At 45.1% G+C, this 25,213-nt stretch overlaps 1 protein-coding gene across 1 annotated transcript in view; it reads left to right on the top strand.

The window, feature by feature from the left end:
- Positions 1–4,999: 4,999 nt before the first annotated feature.
- LOC147709668 (veswaprin-c-like) overlaps positions 5,000–25,213 on the top strand; it is a 72,867-nt gene continuing 52,653 nt past the window's right edge. The window contains exon 1 of the mRNA XM_086925527.1: positions 5,000–5,090. Coding sequence (XP_086781653.1) covers positions 5,000–5,090 — 91 coding nt within the window. The remainder of the gene's footprint in view (positions 5,091–25,213) is intronic.

Below are 25,213 nucleotides of genomic sequence, written 5' to 3'. Positions count from 1 at the left end.
ATCCTTCTCTGCCTGACGCAGGTGATCTTCCTCTTCGCCACACATCCACTAAAAGCCAGGCAGATTGCCATTCTCGCCGTACCTTTGCCAATCTGTGGACCGCACAGTCCTCGTACCACCGCCTTAAAGGCATCCCACTCCTGAGCTCTACCGGAAGCCGACCCCGCATTTTCAGAGAAGTAATGTCCAATACCATCTCCAACTTCCTCTCAAAAAACCGGGTCCTCTAACTTCATTGGGTTCAAGCGCCACGTAGAAATCACCTGCCCCTGTCAGGACCACCGCACCGTTACCAGACAGGGATTGTGATCAGAAATAGTTCTCACCAAATACTCACTATGAGACGTTAGCTCCTGAGCTCCCGGAGAGCACAATATACCGCCCAATCGTACATGTAAATCATGTGGCACTGAATAAAAGGAATAATCCCTAACCGTGGGCTGGAGCATACAACAGAACAATGTTGCCCATGGTCTAACAGGCACACTGACAGTCCCCTGAACCCCAAAACAGTCCCAACGAACCCCCATCTCTCCCTCCCCCAGAACAGGTCCTAAACCATAGTAACCCATCCAAACCTAATCCCGTCTAACGGGCTTCTCTGGTAGCTACCAGAGTCTCACAATTAACGTGAGGTTGAGGGTGCGACTCTACACCAATTCGAGCTGGGCTACGATATCCTTATCCTTCCTGCCCGCACTCAGCCTCCCACATGTTGTGTCCCCTGGGGCCGCCCGACCCAGCTAAACCCCCACTCCAAGCCATCGTCTCCTATCTCCCCCAGGAGAAATAAGACAATGGAACAAGCCACCTGCCAGCATTAGTATATCACCACCGCCCCCTCCCCCAACATTTGTCACCATCGTAAATGTACCCTCATACTACTTGCAGACTGGGATCAGGAGTGTTCACTTGTCCAATAGTCCATCAGTCGTCCCTGGCCTAACATGAGGCAAGTTCTGTGTTTCCTCCTCCGAGCCTTCAGAAACTAACGCCTCTGATCCCGGCTGAGACCCCGAGTCCGCCACTGAGACAGCAGCCGCCACCCCCGATATGACAGAGACCCCTTGCACTGCCACCTGTCTCTCCAAATATGTCTGCGATGTGGATGGCACCTGGCTAGCCGTTGGGCGTTTCCTGGTTCGTCTACTCCTATGGGATTTCGGTCGGTCCTCTGCTTTCCCATCTTCTCCTCTATGACCATCAGTCCCAGCTCGGTACAGCTCCAGCCAGTTCCATGCTTCATCCGGCGAACCATAGAAAGACGCCTTACCATCTACCATCACCTTCAGGCAGGCCAGAAATAGAAGAGAATATTGTATGCCCTCATCTCGGAGGGCCTTTTTAACCGCTAGAAAGGACGATCGGCTGCGCTGAACTTCGTAGGTGTAATCAGGGTAAATGGAGACAGGGACATTGTCTACCCGGTAAGGGTCCGCTGCGCTTTCTGCAAGATAGTGTCACGGTCTTAAAGTGAAATAGACGCGCCACCACCGGAAGTTGGGGTCGGCCAAGAGCAGGCGGACGCGCCGGCACCTGGTGGGCCCGCTCCAGGGTATAACATTGCGACAGTTCATCCTGGGCGATTACATCTCGCAACCAGGCCTCTAGATATGTTACCATATTGTCCCCTTCAATTTTCTTGGGTAGACCAACCACCCGAATGTTATTGAGCCGATTGCGCCCTTCGGCATCCTCTGCCCTTTTCTCCAAGTGCTGCACTCTCCGTAGTAAGTCTCCTATGGCTGCATCTGTCGCCTTTTGGGCCAGCTCCAAGACTTCCAGGGTCATTTCGGCCTGTTTGACTCGGTCTGATAATTTCCCATCGTCTGCCCGCAGCAACCCCAGACTTGGGGCCACCTGAGCGATGTCTTGGCGCAACGCGTCCTTCGTGTCTGCTATAGCCTTCAGAATTTGGTCCATCTGTTGTTGCTGCAGCCCCGCATTCGTCACACTCGCGGAGTCCTGATCTGGGCTGTCCAGTGGGGCTTCAACGGGGTCAGGTGGCGTCGGTCCCGGATTTACCCTTGGCTTTCCCATTGTCGAACACCGACAGCGAGTCGGTTGGCGCAACAGCGCTTCAGGATGCAACCAACAGTCTCTGTTGCAGGTGAGCACCCCCAGACAGGCCAGCCGTCTCTTCCTACACCAGCACCCCAAAGCGTACCTCAATCGTCCTCAAGGGCTGGGTATTACCGATCCGGTAGGCTCCCCCGTTAGCCAGCCAATTTACTCCTTTTCCACATCAACCACCTCCGGTGTAGCCTCCGCAGTCTCTCTGCGGGCAAGCTCTGAGGCTCTGCAGTGTTCTCCTGTACCTTGTAGCCACCGCCACTCCTCCCTGCGCCGGCTGCTCAAGCACACCCCATAGTGATAATGACCCGCATGGATGGGGGTTCCGGCGTCATGCCGCCGTGCGTCCGGTCTCTCCCAGTCCCTTCGGCAACACCTGAGTCTGATGGCCCTCCAGTTATCCACAGTACCTGTGCCCCCAATAGTCCACTCTGATGGTCTATCTATTCCTCTCCGTCCGGCAGCAGACACCCTGACTCTCCACAGTCGGCCGCCCTTGGTCTGTCCACCTCACGCGGTCCTCATCCAGTCGAGGCAGGGGATCCGCAGTACGTTCTAGGCCCAGTGAAAATGGTCGGCGCCGTCTGCATAGGCCGGCAACGGAGTCCGCCCTCAGACAGGCAGCGCTGCCCTGAGCAGCCCGCAAGTCGCCCACGGGAGTCAGCGATGTTCCAGGGGGCTCCCTGGTGTCACAGGCAGCCCCAGGGCAAACAGGAAATCAGGATTTTGAGCGAGGCGAGCGCGGAGCTCTTTGCTCACGCAGCCATACTCGCTGGTGGCCATGCCACGCCCCCGCCATCCTTACAGTTAATATAATAGTATAAGAAAAAGAGCAATTTGCGTGTGAGACACAAGAAATGCTCTCTGCCCCACCCAGAAACTAATGGCATGGAGGAACGCTTAAACACATGTTGAAGGAGACCACAACCATGGTCAAGGTGCAGGGTTGGACTGGAGAAAAGTCATCAAGAAGGTGGAAGTGTACGGAGGTTCTCCTCATACCATCATGGGAAAAACTACTTTTGAACTTTTTAGGGGTAGACAAACCAATATTATGGTAGCACCAACATGGGTAAATGATATGGACTCTAGATCTGGAGGTGGTGAACAAGGGGGTGATTGGAAGGTGAAGGAGGCCAGGAAAATTTAGATTTGCAAGCCACAGTTTGATTTTTAAAAAACTGTTCAGAAAACAGAAGTCAAAGTAGGGAACTGGATTATGGTTAAAAAGCAATGCATGAAAAGAGTTTCTGCGGGTTTCTTCAAACTTGTGAAGGTAAAAAAAGTTTTCACCAATGCTTTTAAGACTGATGATTACCGCATATGGAATTTGAAGAGAGTGGTGGTGCTCAGAGGAGGTAATCTGCAGGAGTTCAGAGAATCTTGGTGTCCCAGGGGGCAGTAAGGATGGACTGTCCAAAGGTTCAGTGGGCTCCGGTTCCTCAGAGTGGTCTCCCAGAAGGTCTATAAGAAAAGCTACAGCACCATCTTAAATGGGAGTGTATGTGAGAAACATATATCCTTTACATAATAAGGAGCACGTCAAACTCAATCTCTTTCGCATTTATGTTTTCAATGTATATTGTTGTACAATAAGTTAGGGTGTTAAAGAGTATGTGAAACTCAATGTCTTTGTATTTATCTTTTCCATGTATATTGCTGTATTATTAGTTACGTTTTACTAACAGTTATTAAACTAGCATGTTTAAACACAGCTATGTGGAAGTAACTATGGTTATGGGAAGAGGCCATGTCATAGAGAATGTTCAGTTACTTTGTGACTTCCAGATTTCCTCAGCAGTTTTTGGGAATAGATGGCTGTGAACCTGCTTAAGAATAAACCGTCTTAATTAGTTGCCACCTGACTCCTGTACTTCATACTTAAAGCTTTACCTTGGTTGCCCTTAATTGCTCAAAAGAACAATGTACTGCACTTACTAATATATATGACCCAGCAGATTTCTTTCCTTGGAGTCCCTTCTCTGATTACCCTTCCAGGGAGTCTGGCAGTCAGGGCCAGTGCCTCAGGAAGATGGGCTTCTGGGAGTGCTCGGTCCCAAAGAATCATTAATCCATCAGCTGCAATTCGATTTACAATGTGGACTGATGTACTTCCAAATACTTTTCTCTTAGATCCAGGATAGAGGTGTTGTTCCCCAGTGACCCAGTAGCTCCTGGGTTGTCACTGTGATGGACTGTGCAGTCATCCAAGAATGGGACACCTTTCCATAGCTCTCATAAACTCTCCTGCAGCTACTGCAGCATCGAGAAGCTTCCCAGGGCAACACTAATCTTCTGCGCCCCACTCATGTGTCACCTGTTTTAGGACACAAATCCGACTACTACACTGGAGACTGCCATTGGACGGGCCTTCTTCACGAGCATCCCTTAAAGTATCCCCCCCAGATCTGCTAAAAGTAAGTCAGCACAGCACCCATGGATGGTCACAGGTCTACGGTGCAGTAGTCCTCTGCTACCCTGCTGCTCTTTTCAACATTTCTGACTGTTTTAATGTTTACTGCTACACAGGATTTTAGGGCTCTGGTGTAGATGAGGTTAACACACATAGATCTATTTTATTTTATTAGCATCAGATTAATCAGTAACCTTGAACGTGTTGGTGATTGCGCACTCAGTGACATTTAGTTCACATCCAAATTGCTTGAGGCACTTCCAAACTTAGATACACATTACTGCAGTCAAACAGCTATTCTGGATCTAACAAAGGGAGAAAGGGGTGAACAAAACAAGTTTTAGAGGCGCTGTCCTGCAATACTCTAGCTTGTGACAGGGATATAATTAAAATATAATTGGCTGCTGTCCAGGCTGTGGTTGCCTGCGTCATACTTCTGTCCGTCTCTCCCTGTGTTATCCTATAAATCCCAGTCACAGGAGCAGCAGGCATTCATATATTGCTGTCCACGCCATGATGAAGACTCCAGGAGCCACCTTGCTCCTAGCTGCTCTCCTTGGTCTCTGCGAGGCACTTCCAGTAGAGGAAGTGTGCTCTCCTGCAGGTGAGTACACAGGGCTCAGGCCCTCAGCATCTGACTGCACAATTCATCTGACGGGTTGAGGCTGTATCTCATTCTGCAGAAATGCATGCATAATCTTTTCTTTTTTTTAAAATATTTTTATTATCACTCAGTTTAAAGAATAGACAGAACAGATAGAGTCACTTGTAAGGATCAGACCATTGGCTAGCATATTTTAAGGATACATTAAATAACAATATGAGCAAGCATTGTATGTCAGTAGGCAAACCAATAGTAATTAAACAGTAAATCGAACAGCTATTCTAAGCTTCCCAAATGGTCAATCATGGGCTGCCAGATTTTAATCCCAAATTGCTTTTTCCTCGAGGATTTAATACGATACAAATTATATTCTAAATAAAACAAATTATAAAACTTAGCCCGCCACATCTCATATGAGGGTGCTTTGGGCTTCAACCACATAGAGGCAATACATAAGCGGGCAACTGACATAGCCATAAAAAAGAAATATCGATTTGAGTAATGCAATGGCTTAGTATCGTTATCTTTAGATATTCCAAATATCATCATCTCTCCAGATATCACCACTTGAAGATTGGAAACATTTGACAAAAATTGTGCAATAGATACAGCAAAAGATTTCAATACAGTGCAGTCGAAAAATATATGCAGAATATCCGCATTATCAGCTTGACACCTATAACATTTCCCATTATGGCTATTACCCCACTTAATCATCTTAGCCGGTGTGTGGTATAAATTAAATAACGTTTTATAATGTTGAGAGCGTAAGTTGGCGGTCAACATAATTTTGGCAGCCATATTGATTGATTCTTGGACAAATAGTTCAGAAATACCAAGTCTAGTATTCCACTTCCGCTCTTGAAGCTCAATATCATCGCTCAGTGTACTCATTTATATAAAGTCCCAATCCTGACAGGTTTATTCAAAATTTCAAGAAGGTCGTTAGTGGCTAAAGATCGTATATTTGGATGTTTAAAGATAAAATCCCGTAGCTGTAAATATTTTTAAAAATCCTGCTGGGGAACCGCATATTTAGTTTTTAAATCTTCGAATGAAGCCAGAGTGCCAGCATCAAACATGCTGCCGAAACAGACAATGCATAATCTTTTCTTGTGTAAGATACACTACGGAGTCAGCAACTCTGCATAATGTTGATCTGGGTAATGTACGTTTTTTAGTAGTGGGAGTCGTTTTTGTTGGGAGAGTAGGTGTAAACGACAGCCATTAAAGTGTTTTGTGCCAGGGGTGTAAAGTAGGCACCAGACGTCCCTGTGGTCGGGGAGGAGATACTCACTCTAAGGTCTTTTCTTTGTATGTCAGTAAGATGCCAGATCTCAGGGACTCCTTATAACATTTCGCAGTGGGGGAAGAGCGGTCACTGCTTTCCGCCTTACCACTAGTGTGTGTATTACTAGTTAAAGCACAGCAATGTTGCGTTGCATTACTTTGCGTCTGGCAGGCGTTACATGGTTAGAGGTTGTCTGTTCCCAAGCATCCACCCGTGGTTTTTTACATAAATCCAGATTTACTAACACTTGTAAACCTGAGTTTGTGCCACTGTGGTGTGCCTATCCAATAGAGGCATCACTTCCTCTCTCCATGTGTGCTGTATCCTGCAACACACATGGAAAGAGGAGTATGCCGCTAAGGATTGTTTTTGTGCCAAGAAGCCTCCCTTCCTGCACAAAAACAACTCTGCCCTCAACGCAGGCATCCTTGCACCTTGGCACAAGTTTACCTGCATTAGCGTTAGACAGCTAAAAGTTGATGGCCAGTGCATGGAGAGAGCTGAATAGTGGAAAAACAACAGGTGTGTGGAGGGTCGGGGGGAATGTTTAACGACCTTTCTGCTCGCTCCCTGTGTAAGACAAAGGATTGAAAATTGTAAAGACTGTTAGTCACAAAAGGCTGAAGAAATTCCCATCAGACCACCCATGTGGTGGATTTCACGTCACGTGGGAATTACTGATCTTACCTTCCCAATTCCGACCATATAGTGTCGATGCGGGAAAGGTTGTCAGTGACATAGTCTTAATGTGACACCCTAAAGATGTGTAAATGAAAACAGTGCAGTGCTCAAAAAAAATGTGATAGGTAAAATTGACTACCAAGACTCCAAAAAGCATTAGAATATAAGTCCAAGTGTCAAAGGTTAAAAACACGCCGAGTAGTAATACTACTCTTTGGCGCTGTGTAGTGTGGTCGACATGTTTCAGCTTTAAAGGCATCTAGCCAGCTTTCTTCAGGACCTATGATAAAACTTAGGCTACTGCAACTACATATAATATGTTTCAATATAGAAAAACAAGGATGTACTGATACAAAGTTACATATAAACCGGGAACTAGAATACTTAAATGTCCACTGGAGGGAAAGAAAATGTCTTCTTCCTATCAAGAGACAAAAACAGAAAGACAATATGTCAAACAATACCACTGTCAAACACACCCGCCTACGTACACACACAGAGACCGTGCAGACACACCTGCAAGAATAATTTACATTCTGCATTCTGAAAAGCATATTAGCTTGATCACATTGGGGCATTTCCTCTAAGTGATACTCACCCAGCTTTGTGTGGGTGATGGCCTCACCTCACCCGGCAACCGCTCGGGAGTATAAGGCCCCGCTCTATAGTGTAGAAATAAAAGGAACAGTGAGCACACAACTTCCCTGTACCTTACCCAATGGTTCTACACATTTAATCCAACAGACTTGTGGTAGCTAGCAAACCGTCACACCCAACACTGATCACCACAACTATTCACACGGGGTACATAGAAATCGCATGGCTTGCGATCCTAAACATGCCCTAGTCACTAACACTACTGTGTGTCTCTCAATGACTTTATGAGAGATAATGTATATCTTAAATCTCTACCCAGAAGCTTTCTTTAAAAGTCAGATGTATTATCAGAAAGGAGGGGTACACTAAAGACCTCATAAAGGCTACGGCGCTTATGCAATGGTGGGGAGTTGGTGAAGCAGGCCCCTGGGTGGCTGCCCAAGCCACCCATGTTCAAAGGCTCCCACCCTGTATGAGAATAGTAAAATGAAGGCTGTTCTGGCACTTGAGATTGGAAAGAGGTTGAAACTCGGGATAATGCCGATTCCTTCTGAGCTGACTACCTCAACACGGGATGGACAATCCAGTCTCTCTAACCGGCCCTTACCAAAATAAAGTACCGGTACTCTGCGACTCACCTGTCCGTCGGTGCCTACGCTTCTGGCACGAGCGGAAGTGGAGGTGAAACTAATTCCGTCCCTCCTCTTTAAATAGATAAATCAGCACATGGGTGGTCTGATGGGAATTTCTTCAGCCTTTTGTGACTAACAGTCTTTACAATTTTCAATCCTTTGTCTTATACACTCACCATTAGTGCCTCATGGTTGCCTTTGCAGTTACACACCGTCTACAGACCTGGTCTGCTCTTCTGTGTGAGAGCTGAATAGTGCCACATCTTGGTAAATATGGTAGTGTTCAACTTTCCCCTGTGCACACAACGCAGTGAAGTGACTTGATGAATTACACTGCTTTGCATGAACAATTAGTAGCTATGTCCCCAGATGTTGGTATTCAGGCGGACTGCAGGGGCATATGTCGGTAGGACCGACACTGGCATGCCGCCGGTGTTGGTCCCCTCAACATCATAATTCAGTCCTAACTGTATATAATATTTGTGTTTAAGGACTACACATCTTTAAGTTTGACAGCCATAACCACTGGTGATGTGTATGTGGTGTTTTTTGGGGGCGCGTGATATTTCCTGGTGGCATGTGCTGCAGAATACTACTGGACATTGATAAATCCAATGTGTTTGCCAGATGCTAGCATCTGAATTATCACGGGGATATAAGGTTGTAAACATAGTATAGCCAATGGCAGCATACCTTTATTGTGCTGCATGCATTTACATTTTTTGTCTTATATGTCCTGGTGTAAAGTGTACAAGTAAAACAAATGTGTGCACCTGAACCAGGCACTGTGCAGTCGCTTCTGTACTTTGAGGCATGTAAACATGCCGAACAAGCACATGTTTAGCCTTGGAGCATGAGTCTGTAGTTTAGCTGGAGTTACATGCCCATCCACTGTCTCCTCTGTTTCATACTCATAGGTGTGGAGGAAAGCTGTTGCAGCATCCAGCCGTGCTCACAGCTGGCGAGTGACATTAGTTGTTAGCACACTGCCCGAGAAGCTGACTGCAGTTCTGAGGCAGCACATGCAGAGCATAATGTGCGAGTGTTTCTCCTGTCCTGGGCAGACTGGAAACCCCATACCTTAACAGGAAGGATATTATGGGGGTGTAGAGCTGAAAAGGGGAAGAAGAAGGGAACTGAGAAGACATTAGGGAACGTGTCATATTCTGCGAGGGGTGGGACAGGAAATAGTAAACAAATCAAGGTTAACCCTACTCAGTGCTACGAATTTGTATTTGAAAAATGTAAGCCATTTAAACACTGTGGTGTGCCAACAAGAAACTAGACTATGGGTCCCCAAAATTAAAAAAGAGTGTGGGATATTCCTTTAACGGGGTACTATTGTATAGATCTCCAGGTCCTAGTGCAAGTCAACTGCTACACATCAAAGCTTTGCCTCTGGACTTTACTATCTTTAGAGATTTTATTATTCACCTTGCAAACACTGCAGCTAAAGACATGGCAACCTTCACTTACCTTCTGCGAAGTGTGGGCCTCACACAACTAGTGCCAGGCTCTGAGAATCATGACCAGGCTGAGGCGGAGGAACAATGACCTGGTAACTATGGGGACTTAAGGAGACGTCGAATTACTGTGAATTGCTGTGGGTTATGTGGGGGTGCGTAGATGTATCCCCGGCCTAGCTAAGTCCTGAAAGTTATCTTTGTAGTTTGAATTTTGCTGGGGTAGCAATGAGTGGGTCAGGAGGGTGGGGGTTAGCGGGCCTGCCAGACGGCCCTCCTCTGTTTTCTACTTTTAGGTACTTATAGTTTAGTGTGGGGGCAACAGGCACACTGCTATTTGGGGATGAGCTTTAGCTATATGTAGGGGTGCAGGGGTGCCGGGTGGGGGGTTAAGAACTTGGTGTTGTGTTCAGTTTCATTTTGCATCGCATCGGGTGATGGTTCGGCAATTCAGCGCTTGTGGTGTGTGGTAAATATCTTGTGTTGGTCAGGGATCGGGGATAAGAGTGTTAAGTTGGAATGTTAACGGTCTGGGTGTCAAGATCAAGAGAGGGATGGTTAATCAGCTGATCAGACGACACTCCCCAGAGGTTGCACTTCTGCAGGAGACACATCTAGTTGAGAATCCTTGCATGGCCCTTCATAGAGGGGGATATAAATTAATAGCGCATGCTGGGTTCACATCCGGGTCTAGGGGAGTTGGTATACTAATCAAGAATTCCTTTCCATTTGATCCGCAAGCTACATGGTCCGACCAGAGGGGCAGATATGTGGGTGTTTCTGGGAAAGTGGGGGGTAAAGTGGTTACCTTTTTGTCAATATATGTGCCGCCGGGCCTTCAATCTGATACCTTTGAAGATTTGAGTGCCGTCTTTTTTCCCCTACCCCTAGGCCTCCTGGTACTGGGGGAAGATTTTAATGCAATGCTGGATGGGGGTATAGATCGATTCCTGTCACAACTTCTCACATCATCGCAGAGGTGGCTGCCTGACGTTCTTCAGTCGTTGGGACTGGTCGATGGTTGGAGAGTGCGTAATCCGACTCAGAGATACTTCAATCACGTGTCCGCAGCACACAATACTATGTCCAGACTAGGCTATATATTAATCCCAGTGGCAATGGCGGACACGATTAGAGAAGCCCGGTACTTGGGAAGGGGCATTTCGGATCACTCCCCCATGTGGTTACAGATAGAGATTGGGCAACCTGCGGTTGGCAGAGTTGCTCCAATTAATGCATGGCACTTGAAAGACCTGGCTATAAAAAAAGAAATACACCGGATCTCGGAACACTACTTCCGGGAGAATGTGGGTACTGTTGCCTCAGCACAATGTCTGTGGGAGGCATATGAGGTGGTGCTCCGAGGTTCTCTCCTTAATTGCAGGAAAAAAGTAAAAATACCAGGCGGAGCTAACTAGGGTGGAGGTGGAAGTGGTAGCTTTAGAGAAACGCGTGGCTGACACTGCCGCTCTGGAGGACCAGCATCTTTTGAATTTGAAGCAAGACGAGTATAAAGGCCTCTCCAGGGAGTGGGCAGTCTCGCAGAATAATGACGTACAAAGTCGGGTGTATGAGCAAGAGATCGGGCTGGTAAGCTTATTGCCTGGTTAGAACGTGGAGAGCGGGCTTCTCGTTTGGTGCAAGAATTGGATGGGGTGGGGCCAGATAGGATTACCAATCCGCGTGAAGTGGCGGCCGCCTTTTCTGATTATTATCAGGGTGTCTATGCCTCTGCGAACGACTTCACAGAGACCGAAAATAGAGAAATAATTAAGGATATAATCATGCCGCACCTTTCGGAGGACCATCAGCAGTATGTAGCTTGCCCCATTACAGATAATTAAATTGTGCAGGCAATCAAAAGCATAAATTCCTAATGGGGTCCCGATAGAACAGTATAAATTAAATGCCCATAAGATTGCTACACATATTTGAGCTATGTTTCTGGAAAGCAGGGAGCTAGGGCAACTTCCGTATGACCAACGGATTGCGAATGTGGTGGTAATTCATAAGACAGGCAGGTCTCGGACGTCCCCTTCCTCTTATCGACCTATTTCACTTCTCAATGCAGAGCCCAAGATATTGGCGAAAGTGCTTGCCACTAGATTGGTCAAGGTAATTGCCACTCTGGTGCATCCCGATCAATCTGGCTTTATGCCGCGTCGAAATACAGCCCTGAACCTGAGAAGCCTTCATGGGGTATTGGGTAGGTCCCGAGATTTACTGCAACTGGCGGTTTTAGTGTTCCTGGATGCCACTATGGCGTTTGATCGAGTTGAATGGGCTTACTTGTTTGCGGTTCTGACTAAGATGGGCTTCGGCCCGGAGTTTATCGGGTGGGTTCGACTGTTGTATGCCGCTCCTTTGGCCAGAGCAATCGTAAACAATTGTAAATCAGTGGACTTTAAGCTTCAGAGAGGCACGAGACAGGGGTGACCGTTGTCCACACTTCTTTTTGCGCTGGCTTTGGAGCCTTTGGCGGCTTGGGTCCGGTGGGACAGGTCGATCCGTTGTCTGAGGTGGACACTGGAGTGGGAGGATAAAATCTCGCTTTATGCTGATGATATCCTCTTATATCTTACCAACCCCAGAGCGTCCCTGATTGTCTTCCTGGATGTCTTGGCCGCGTTTGGTAGATACTCTGGGTTTGCCATAAACTGAGTAAGTCGATGTTGCTGGTCTTGTCGGGTGATCCGGCAGTGGTCCCACAGTCTTGCCCACTAAAGATTGAGCCTGTGGGACTTAAATATCTTGGCATATATATATAACACTGGACTCGGGGTGTGGTATACTGAGAATTTAGAACCCCCGTTGCGTCGGTTCAGGAAGGAGGTGGAGCGTTGGAAGGCTCTCCCCTTGTCGCTGCTGGGCAGAGCAGTATTATTTAAAATGATGGCCTTGCCCTGGTTCCTTTATGAGCTTCAAAACACAATGGATCCAGTGCCGAGTACTTATTTCAGGGAGATTGAGGCACTCCAGCGACAGCTTCTCTGGGATGGCAGACCCCGCATAGCTCTTGTCAAGCTGACTCTCCTGTGGTACGATGGAGGTATGGGCCTCCCAGATCTGAAGAAATATTACTGGGCCTCGCACTGGTGAATCATGTGGTCTATGGTACTCCGGGAGACCCGGGATATGCTATGGACCGGGAACAGGCACCAGGTGGAGACATCATTAGAGCCCTATATGCCAGGCATGGGAAGTTTGCATTGGCGGGTCCGACGGCGCATGCCGTGCGGGTATGGCATACTGAGTTTGGGTTGGGAAGGGAAACTGACCATGGCAACCCCCCCCCCCCCGTTTAGTTCAGAGAGACTTGGAAATTTGTGGAAGACTAAGGGTTTCGATAAATGGGATCTCATCGGAATCAGTCAGATTAAGGATGTGTGGGGGAAAAGCGGTATCTAGACTTTCGAATCCCTTCAAAAGCAATACCATCTTCATGGTAGGGAGCATTTTGGATATTTGCAGATTAGACATGCTCTCCTCGCCCACATACCTAAGGACTCGGAGCTTCCGGAGGCTTCTCCTCTGGAGGATCATGGGCTTGACGGTCACATCCCGGAAAAAACCATCTCCCTAATATATAGGAAACTGGTGAATTTTATGGCGGACCCATTGGGGATTATTAGAGCAGCGTGGGGAGCGGATGGGCTGGAGTAAGATGATGAGGACTGGGTAGAGGCTGTTTCTTCCCCCAAAGTGGTTGCGATTCAGATGAGGCTTAGGTTAGTTCAACTGAAGATACTGCATAGATCGTATGTCACGGGGCCTGGATTGGTGCGAATGGGACGAGTAACGAGGGGGGACTGTAGGAGAGGATGTGGCACGCTGGGCACTTTCATGCACATTCTATGGCACTGTGAGGAGGTTCAAAGTTATTGGATGAAGGTACATGATGTAATGGGGGAGGTATTGGGACATGAGCTACGACCAGAAGCCCGGAGATGTATACTGAACGTGTGGGAGCCCACAGATTTGATTGGGTATCAGAAACAGTGGGTGACGTTGGCGTGCATGTTGGCAAAGCGTAATATTGCTCAGCTGTGGGGAGCCAGCCAGTCACCCCGGTGTACCAAGTGGGCTCAAGATATTAGACTGGTGCATGTTTCGGGAACGGGCAGTGTACGTAGCCAGTGGTTGCCCGTAGAAGTGGGGGAAGAACTAGGGAGCCTGGAATAGCTATCGTGGTGATATGTGTACGCCCCCGATGAGGCAAAGTGAACTGGACACTCAGGATTCCCCGTGATCCCAAATTTTTTACATATTGTAATTTTGATTCTGAATGTAAGACAATTCAAACCCTGCAATGTGTTTCTATGTTGTTCACCTGATGCAGATGTTTTGTTTGTTTTTTATATTAAAAAGAAATTTATATATATATATATATATATATATATATATATATATATATATATATATATATATATATATATATATTACCTACTGGCGGTCGCCAGTAGGTAGTTATAGTTAGGATTTTTTTCAATGTTAAATCTCAAAATTCTATTTGGAATAACTTTGGCACCGGTTGACGAATCTGCCTGAAAATTTCCTGAAAATGGCCTCGTCGAGCTCCGGTCCTTCCTTGAAAGTTTGGGGGGGATTCGTCAAGCGGGGGCCGAGATAAAAGGGGGGTCCCAAAACGCGTTTTCCCCATGTTAATTTCCATAGGGCGGTCGATTTCACTTTTAGCCCGAACGGCTGAATGGATTTACACCAAACTTGGCAAAATTGTAGGGACTGGTAGCCCGATGTGCCTTTGCTATGTCTCAAGATATGTGCTCCAGTGGATTTTGAGTAATTTAGGTTCAAAAAAATATATATATCTATAGCAGCGCACCGGTGCGCGCACCGGAGAGCGCTCCAGGCGCGATACGCGAGGTGCGCATGAAAAGCTGATTGGCTCTCGGGTGTCTGTAAACATTCCAAACAGTCCAGAGCGGTCGCCATCTTGTGTCTCGGTAAAATCGAGACATAAGAGGCGGCTAAAACAAAGTGGGAACTGACCATAAGGCGTCAGGGATAGACCCCTTTGACCCCCTAGGTTTGATGTGGGGGCTATAAAAGGGCCCCGCGGGGCATTTAAAATATTTTTTTTTTTTTCGTTTTGCGTGATGTCACTGACCATGTCATGAGTGATGTAATATGTGATGTCATCAGCAGTGCATTGCACGCGCAAGTTATAGTGAGTCCGACTAACTATAACGTGGGAATTTCAATGGTTTTATATCAGTAAAATTTCCAGCTAACTATAACTGGTGTGAAACCTATGGTTTTTTCAGTGAATTTAATAGGTTTTTTAAATGCTAATTCCTAACTATAACTGGTGTGAAACCTATGGTTTTTTTCAGTGAATATATATATATATATATATATATATATATTACCTACTGGCGGTTGCCAGTAGGTAGTTATAGTTGGGATTTTTTTCAATGTTAAATCTCAAAATTCTATTTGGAATAACTTTGGCTTCGGTTGACGAATCTGCCTGAAAATTTCCTCAAAATGGCCTTGCGGCGCCCCGGTCCTTCCCTGAAAGTTTGGGGGGGGATTCGTCTAGCGGGGTCCGAGATAAAAGGGGGGTCCCAAAACGCGTTTTCCCCATGTTAATTTCCATAGGGCGTTCGATTTCACTTTTAGCTCGAACGGCTGAATGGATTTACACCAAACTTGGCAAAATTGTAGGGACTGGTAGCCTAATGTGCCTTTGCTATGTCTCAAGATATGTGCTCCAGTGGATTTTGAGTAATTTAGGTTAAAAAAAATATATATATCTATAGGCGCGCCCCGGTACGCGCACCGGGCGCGCCACACGACTTGTGCGCAGAAAGCTGATTGGCTCTTGGGTGTCTTTAAACATTCTAAACAGTCTGGAGCGGCCGCCATCTTGTGTCTCTGTAAAATCGAGACACAAGAGGTGGCAAAAACAAAGGGGGGAATTGACCATAAGGGGGCAGGGTAGACCCCCTCCTGACCCCTTAGGTTTAATGTGGGGGCTAAAATAGGGTCCCGCGGGGCATTTAAAAAAAATATTTTTTTTCGATTTGCGCGGGGGGAGCGCCCGGTACGCGCACCGGGAAGCGCACCGGGAAGCGCACCGGGGAGCGAAGCACGGGGAAAATCCAGGACCATATTTATGAAGGCCTTGCGCGGCCAGTTTTGCGCCGCCTGTGCGTCACTTTTTGTGACGCACCAGCGGTGTAAAAAAATGCGCCTCGTTGCGCTATATTTAAAAAGTGACGCATCTAGGTAGATGGGTCACTTTTTAAAACCCTGCGCCACATTATACCTGCGTCAGGTATAATGTATGCAGAGGGGGCGTTCCCCCGCAAAAAGCTTGGTAATAGCGACGCAGTGAAATCTATGAGATTTCACTGCGTCACTTTTAGGATGCTGTTGCGACAAAATCTTGCGCCTGCCTCACAGCAGGTGTAAGACTGACGCAAGACCTTTCACATGGTGCTTTCCCTATGTGAAAGGACGCATTACTGGAGTTGCGTTACATTTGTGACACACTCCAGTAATGCGTCACTTTTGTGTTTACAGATACGTCAGAAATACTGACGTATCTGTAACTCCTTGCGAGTTGATTCGTCATACATTAAATATGACACATCTGGAATGTCATAAGGAGTGCGCACAGAAAAGTGACGCATCGCTGTTTTCACGTAGCGATGTGTCACGTTTCAGAAATTAGGCCTCCAGTTTATTTTCTGTGTCACCTCTACGACCCTTTCTTGCGTCAATACGTCCCTTTTGCATACATTACACCTGACGTAGGAATAATGTGGCACAGGGGTTTACAAAGTGACGTATTTACCTAGAAACGCCACTTTGTAAATATGAATAAATAAGGTGCATTTTTTATTGGACTGATGCGTCACAAAAAGTGATGCTTTGGTGGTGTTAAAGTGACGCATGGCTTCATAAATGAGGCCTTCTGCCTTCAACTACAGCAATGCATCTTTTCTTATCCTTCCACACCCCTGTTCCTTTTCAACATTTTCTTTGAATATCAACATTCCCCATATTCACTCTTCTTCTCCTTACTTTCTTTCCTAACACTCACCTTCTTTCAGTCCTCCTACTTCACTTCCTTTCTCCTCTCATACCTTTCTGTTCTTTCTTACTCATTCTCCTTTCCATTATCAATGCACTCTATTTCACTTACTCTTTTTTCAATTTTTTTTAGAATATAGCTCTTTGATGAGAATTGGAGGTAGTTCTGAAAAGAACTTTTGTTTTTCTTCTTTTTTCTAAACAGGAACAAAAACAGGGAATGGAAACTGCTCAACAGGAGCAAAAAAAACTAAAAAATTTAGGGGTGGGAAGAGCAGCGATGGTTTTCTAATGCTCGAACCATGAGCTGTACACTTTGTTCTCCAAAGGTAAGCAGTTGATTGCAGTATCTGCATCTGAGGGCACCATGGTTAAAAGCAGGTTGAATGTTCGGAACCAGCTCTTGTGATCTCCCCCTCCCAGAAGAAGTTGCTCCTCCGGTTGATGTAGAGGCCCCATCACTGGGAACCTCTTGTGCCAGAGCCCTGACACTTTCCCGGGCAAAATTCTGGGGGTGCTTCCTCTTCACATGCCGGATCATTGTGAAGTTCCCAAAAGAGTACTTTTTTAAGGGGTTACCCCGTGACAGCTCTTCTTTGCAGATCCTGAACTCCACTTTTGGAGCATTCACCTTTTTTTGCCAGGTGGGATTTAAAAAAATTTCCAAATGAAATGTTCCTTAACTTTTCGTTGAGGAGGCTCTTCATTAATGAATTCTGGTTCATCCTCACTGCTGGATTGTCTGGCAGCCATTGTAAAACCAAGAAATATCCAGGAGCAAAAAGGCAGGTCTTGCAGTCACAAAAGTGAAAAAAGAAGTGAAGGAAATGGGTGGGGATTTCATTCTTTGTAAAAAAAACTGTTAGCAACCAATGAAAAGTGTTATTTTAAGGTCACATGACCCGACGCGCTTACGCTACGCGCTCCGGAGCGCTTCCGGGTGCGCATACGCGGCGCGAACGTAGGCGCTTCCGGGGGCGTATACGAGGAGCGAACGTAGGCGCTTCAGAGGGCGCTTACGTTGAGCGCCGAAGTGACGTCATCATACTTTTACGGAAATGCATAATCATTTTCCTTATAAAAAAAAAAAACTGATTTTATTTGTATGGTACGAAATGTTTTGCATTATTATTAACTTTTCATTCATATTTTTTTTCACGAACGAAAGTAGCGCTCTGGATGCGCTTTCCCGTGAGCTTACCGGTGAGCCTACCGGAAAGCTTACCGGAGAGCTTACCGGAAAGCTTACCGGAGAGCTTACCGGAGAGCTTACCGGAGCGCGCACCCAGAGCGCACTAGGAAAAAATGATATAAAAAAAAACTCAAAAATGAATACTTACACAAAACAGCAAATTGTAAAAAAAAACATAGGTTAGAAACTCGATATAGAAAGGAATTAGCATTTAAAAAACCTATGAAATTCACTGAAAAAACTATAGGTTTCACACCAGTTATAGTTAGGAATTAGCATTTAAAAAACCTATTAAATTCACTGAAAAAACCATAGGTTTCACACCAGTTATAGTTACCTGGAAATTTTACTGACATAAAACCATTGAAATTCCCACGTTATAGTTAGTTGGACTCACTATAACTTGCGCGCCTGCAATGCACTGCTGATGACGTCACATATTACATCACTCATGACATGGTCAGTGACATCACTCATGACATAAAAAAAAAAGATAATTTAAATGAAAATTAAATAAAAAAGCTAAACAAATTAAAAAACGTAAGGAGCATGTTGGATAGGGTAAGAATAAAAATTACTATTCGCACTCCAGAGAGTGCAAAAGTAGGGAAAGCGCTGGATAGCATAGGGGTAAAAATTACTATTCCCACTCCAGAGAGTGCAACAGTAGGGAAAGCATTGGATAGTGTAGGGGTAAACATTACTTTTCCAACTCCAGAGAGTGCAACGGTAGGGAAAGCATTGGATAGTGTAGGGGTACAAATTACTATTCCCACTCCAGAGAGTGCAACAGTAAGAAAAGTGTTGGATAGCGTAGGGGTAAAAATTACTAATCCCACTCCAGAGAGTTCAACAGTAGGGAAAGCATTGGAGAGTGTAGGGGTAAAAATTACTATTCCAACTCCAGAGAGTGAAACAGTAGAGAAATTGTTGGATAGAGTAGGGAAAGGGTTGGATAGCGTAAAGGTAAAAATTACTATTTCCACTCCAGCAAGTGCAACAGAAGGGAAAGTGTTGGATAGTGTAGAAGTTAAAATATAACAAAATTATAAATGAATTAAAATGTAAAATATTTTTCAAATTAATTACTAAATAAATTTAAACTATTTACAAATACCAATACATAATTATTAAAAACATGATTACCATAGAATAATTAGGTAACACTAAATTAATAATAAATGCCAATTAATAAAAATTAATTACCAATAAATAATTAATTAACAATAATATAATTACCAAAACAATCAATGAAAATTATTACTTATTTACATTACTTCCCACCCTATTCCCCTACAAACCCATAACCCGCTACAGAACATAATGATCAATTAATTAAAATTAATTTCCTATTAATACAATTTAGCTACCAATTAATAATTAAATAACAATAATATAATTAGCAAAACAATTAATGAAAATATATTATTACCTAATTACATTTAAATTACTTCCCACCCTATTCCCCTATAAACCCATAACCCACTCCAGAACATAATTATCAATTAATCAATGAATTATAAATAATTACCAATTAATAAAATGTAATTACCAATTAATTAAAATTAATTTATAATTCCTAAAAAGTAAAAATTTATGTAATATAATTAAATTACTTCTTACCCTATTCCCCTATAAACCCATAACCCGCTACAGAACATAGTTATGAATTAATCAATAATTATAATTAATTACCAATTCATAAAATGTAATTACCAATTAATTAAAATTAATTTATAATTCCTAAAAATTAAAAATGCATTTAATACAATTAAATTACTTCCCACCCTATACCCCTATAAACCCACAACCCGCTACGGTACTAAAATACAAAATCTACTTAAATTACATAAAAAAATAAAAACATATAAAATACATAATAATATACAGAAAAATCCTATAAAAATCGATATTATTACTTTATATTTACAATATCGATATTTACAATATCGATATTACCTTTGAAATTCTGTCCCTTCGATATTAAAAAAATAGATATTACTTACCTTCTATATTCTTTAGCTTCGATATTTAAACATCAATATTATTGTATATCGATATTTAAAAATCAATATTTTGTCTGCCTACCGCCCCCCAAAAGTTCTCCACTCAGTCTCTGAGATCACAGCTAACTACCTCAAAGATATCTTCAACTGTACGTTCTCCAATGGATATTTTCCGCTACAATGGAAGAGGGCATCCATTCTCTGATTGCTGAAAAAAAGCTAATTTAGACTATAAAGTCCCAAACAGCTGTAGGCCAAACTCCTGATTTCCTGTGACGGCCAAGATCGTGGAACAGGCCATGAATATAGAGCTTACCATTTTTATTAATAAGAATATAAGAATAAACTTCTGAATAGCTCTCAATATGGCTTTAGGAGTCTACATAGCATGGAGCTGTCCCTGATCAATGTGTTGGAGGAAATAAGAGAGGTCGTGGATAAAGGCGGGAAGTCGGCCTTGATCCTGCTGGACCTGTTGTCGGCGTTCGACACGGTCAATCACGCTGTCCTCATTAGCTGTCTCTTATCCCTTGGCATCACGGGTAGGGCACTGGGTCTACTGAAGTACTTTCTCAGTGACAGAGAGCAACTGGTAGAGTTTGGGAGACACAAGTCCGAGTTGTTCTCTTTTCCTTGCGGTGCGCCACAGGGTTCCTTATTGAGTCTGACCCTTTTCAACATCTATGTCACTCCTCTCTGGTTGTAACAGAGCTTCATACACAGATTACACGCAAATCGTAGCATCCTTTGCAAGGGATCCAACATACCCCACGTCAAGATTCCATGATTGTATGCGTGAAGTAGGTAATTGGATGTCCCAAAACTTCCTGAAGCTAAATTTAGGTAAAACTGAGATCAAGGTCATTCTCTTTGGACGAGATAACTCCTTCTGGACACCACGTTGGTGGCCACAAGAATTGGGATAAATCCCCAAGCCAGTAAAAAAGGTGAAAAACTGAAGAGTTTACTTTGACACCAACCTGTCCTTCGGAAGACAAATCAATGCGATCACCTTTTCTGCTTCTTTATGATTAAAACACTCAAGAAAATATTACCTTTCATTCTATTAGAACTCCAGAAAGCTGTGGTTGCTGCACTCATCTTGTCTAAAATTGATTACTGCAATGGGCTTTTTCTCAATATACATCACATCTTAATAAATTGGGAGCTCCGGCTGCCACCCACACCATCCTACATTAATCTGCGCCATCCAGGCAGATGAAGCCATAAAAAAACTGTGTAATCCGTGCAACAAGGTGTAACTTAAGGACCTTGTAGGCTTGGCGATTGGGCTCGGCTCCTATCCCGAGCAGTGCGGAGTATTGCAGTTGTGGCCTATCTGAGGCCTGTGAGGCGGTCAGCAAAGCAGTGGATGCGTGGCGTAGCAGTGAAGCCCAGTTCATGTGACGCAGTCCGAAGAACATAAGGAGAGCGGCATCTGCCTGCCTCCGGCCAGAATCGCTACGGCGGACTGGAACGTGGATGTACCTGCTGTCTGAAAAGTATCCATGGTAAGACCATGCTGGACCTTTGTAGTGTGCGGTGCGGCCTGGTGTGTGGAGCTGCGGCCTTCGGACTGTGGATGCGAAGGCCCCGGCACCCAATACGAACAGCGTGGGGTAATTATCCCAGGCTCCCCCACTGAGACATTGTTTGTGCTTCCCCCTTATGTGCAATCGCCAGGATTTAACAAGCAGGAGGCCTGAGGCATTCACACCCGGCGGCTGCCCTGGCCTCTTAGACGTTGTATAGCTGGACATGCTGACCGTGTGACTTAACAGAGTCTTGTTGCTGGAGGTGCGGGTGAAAAGTAGTTGTCGCACAGCGAGGGGCTGTGACTGACCCCATGAGCAGGCCATGAGGACTGGTATACAAAACCACACTCCTTGAGCAGCCGCAAAAGAATTCTAGTACCAGCAACAATCAGCGGGAAGGAGTGTGCTCAAACTCCCTTATGTTTGCTGCAGTGGTATTGCCCCCCTCTGTTCTCCCAACGGCAGTGGGGAACCGGACCAGGTTTGGAGCTTGGTGCTGCTCTCCCCCCACAGTGCCCCCTCACCCTCTGGCCCTGACCAGTGGAGCCCAGACATAGATTCAGCAGATCCCAACATAAGGGTAGTGATATTGGCACCGGTTGCAAATGATTCTTGTCTGACCCTTTGCCCGCCCCTGTGAGCGCCCCCTACCGCATACCTGGTTGAGCCTGGTCTTGGTACGGGTGGGCCCTGGAGACCCAGTAAACTGAACTACCTATTAGCGCATCAACAGGGTACAGCCAGGGAACTTACTGCCAACCTTGTGCACCATTGGAGTTGGGTGGACTATGCAGAAATATTTCAGAATTGCCTGGTGCCCTATGGTAGTGGTGATAATGGGGAAAGGTGATAAAAAGCAAACAAAAGTTCAGTTTGATCAGCACAAGTCAATCAGGAATAGAAACTAGATTCCCAACCCCCTAGGTGCGGAACAAACTGAGGAACTAACTGACACTGGGCACAACATCTGACATCTACTAGCGGCCATGCAACAGAGCTTGGCATCTATTGACGGCAAGATAGACTCACTGGCTTTCTGTATGGACCGGATGTCCAAACCTGTGGATGAACATGCCGAAAGGCTTGACATGGCGGAGCACAGAATATCGTAGGCCGAGGATGCACAGACCTAAATGGGGACGGCGCAGAAACAAATGGCAACATTTTTGACATTAATGCGCAACAAAGCCGAAGATCTCGAAGCGCGCTCTAGGCGCAATAATGTGCGTATCCTGCCTGAGACCACAGCTACTGGAAACATGGAGCTAATCGTTGAACAATTGCTGGTTTCTATGCTGGGCCCTGAAGTGTTCATTGTTGAACGTGCTCGTTGCACTCTGAGCCCCAGACCTCCTCCGGGTGATTCGCCTTGCCCCCTGATTGCGAGAATTTTTAACTATAGAGACAGAGATGCCACTTTGAGGTGTGCTAGCCCTCTTTCCGCACTTCAGCCTGCAGGTACAAGAGGCATGCAAGAAATTTGGGCCTGTAAAGCGCAAACTAAGGGAACTCCAACTGGACTATGCGATGCCCTACCCGGCTAGACTCAGGGTGAAAGGGTGAAATTTGCTGGCAAATCCAAAATATATGGCGATCCCAACCAACTACAACAAGACCTAAAAAATTACAGTCCTGAAAAAACGGACCAATCAACAGGGTCACCAGTATCTGTGCTGGACACTGAGCTCGAGAACATGGACCATGATAGTCTTCTTGGGTCGGTCAGCCTAGCATCGTAAGTGCAAAGCAGGACACAAGTTATAGCACAGTTAAAATAGACATTATCTGCACTGAACTGCCTGGGTCACAGGCACATTGCTGTAAACACACTGTGTAGATTAACATAATGTATAACCACTGCATATAAATGGGGGGCATGGCTAACCGCGCAAAGAACGTCATCTCACGCCTGTGCACTTGTATGCTATGGTACAGGCACCGGAGTCCTTACACAATCCTGCATTTTGTGGCAATATAGCGCCAAGATGACATGGGAACATAAATCAGAGCACTGTATTCATTTCTTATGTGAAGCCAACCAGTCACAGAACAGCTGGATGGTTAGTTCCTAAACAAAGAACCAGCGCCTTGCACAAGCAGCGCTATACATGACCCCCTCGCAGCAGCGGGGCGGAAAAAGGGATGACAAGAAAGGTATGGTGTACTATGTACTATAGCGCCATCCTTTACTTGTGTGCGCGCGGAGGTGGCCGCTGTGGGATTGCGCGAGCCCCCATCCTTCACCTGCAGACACTTTTAAAAGAATACCTACCTGCTTTGTCAAGCCATACTCCGGACTCTGAGCCCAGCGGGCTCTATAACGAACCTATATAATTCAGCCCTTTGTTATCACTGACTGCGCCTCATGAGGACAGGGCAGCCATTACTAGATAGAGGGGTGTGGGATGGATAGGAGAGAGCCATGGAAGAGTCTAAGAGTTAACAAGACCAGCATGCCTTGCCTGTCCGCCCATTCATGTTATAGTGCTCTGAGGCCCTCAGAGGTCTCTTTTACGCTACATAAAACCACATGAAAAATGCATGTAAAATATGTACAGTTGCATATTATACTCTGAGTATGTCAGGTTTTACCTTTATTCAATTTAATGGTACCCAGTTTACAAACATTAAAAGTAAAGCTGCTGGGACTTAAACTGAGCAATTAGTTGCCAGCTGCGTTCCAAAAGTGGAGCGGAACAGATTGGATAAATTGGGAATTTATTAATAGATTAAGGGAGTATAAATACAGGGAAGGAACTCGGTGGGAGCTGAGGAAGTAAAAGAAAGCTTACGAAGGAGCTGGTCGCTTTTATATTCTGCCGACGTTATCAATGCTCTGTCGGAGAACACCGCCAAGCACTACACACACTTCAAAGAGTATGATTCATAGCAGCATATGGGATATCGGCTGCTAGCCCTTCCACAGACTGGCAAAGGGAAACATCGCGGGGATCCAGAGAGCTGCCAGCACGCACCCGTGAAAAAGGGACATAAAAAAGTATGAAACAAACGCACATGGCCCATAAGACACTTGTAGTAATTAATCAGGAACAATCTTCTTGTAAAGTAGTTGTTCATTGTTAATCTCTTCCAGCACAGAGGTAAAACTGTGAACCCATCCTCTGCTACACCACATCTGACTCAAACATTCTCTACTTCTAAGGAATACAGAATACAAGAACATTCTACACTCTTCATACTAAGCCATACACAATACTATACGTATAAATACTACTTTACTACACATCCCATTTCTTCAATAAAAACATACCCCCCCTTAAAAGAAATAAAAAAAAACTAAATTAATTGAAATTACAAACATAATCATTAAGTTTCTTCGGTTTGACAATGTTTCTGCCAAAGCTGCTGGTTTTACCTTCGCTACTGTCAGATTGAAGATAAGGATGATCGGTAATACTGGCTGAGAATCCATAATACATTCTTTAATATCATCAGCTTTCCAAATAATTTTGTTTCCTTTGTTCATCCAAACTGGGTTGACTTTTGAGAGGAACTCTGCCTCTCATGACACCAAAAGGACTAAAGCCTGTTGAGTCATGGACAGTAACTCTGTAACTCCACACCATTTTGAGGACTTCAATATCCAAATCTTTTCTATTACGCAAGGCTTGTTGTATAGTGCCTTTGATAACTCTATTGACTC

Source organism: Lissotriton vulgaris, chromosome 6, assembly GCF_964263255.1.
Source record: "Lissotriton vulgaris chromosome 6, aLisVul1.2, whole genome shotgun sequence".
Taxonomy (NCBI): domain Eukaryota; kingdom Metazoa; phylum Chordata; class Amphibia; order Caudata; family Salamandridae; genus Lissotriton; species Lissotriton vulgaris.
Note: the sequence above shows the minus strand (reverse complement) of the source record. Positions and strands in the feature narration are given on the sequence as shown.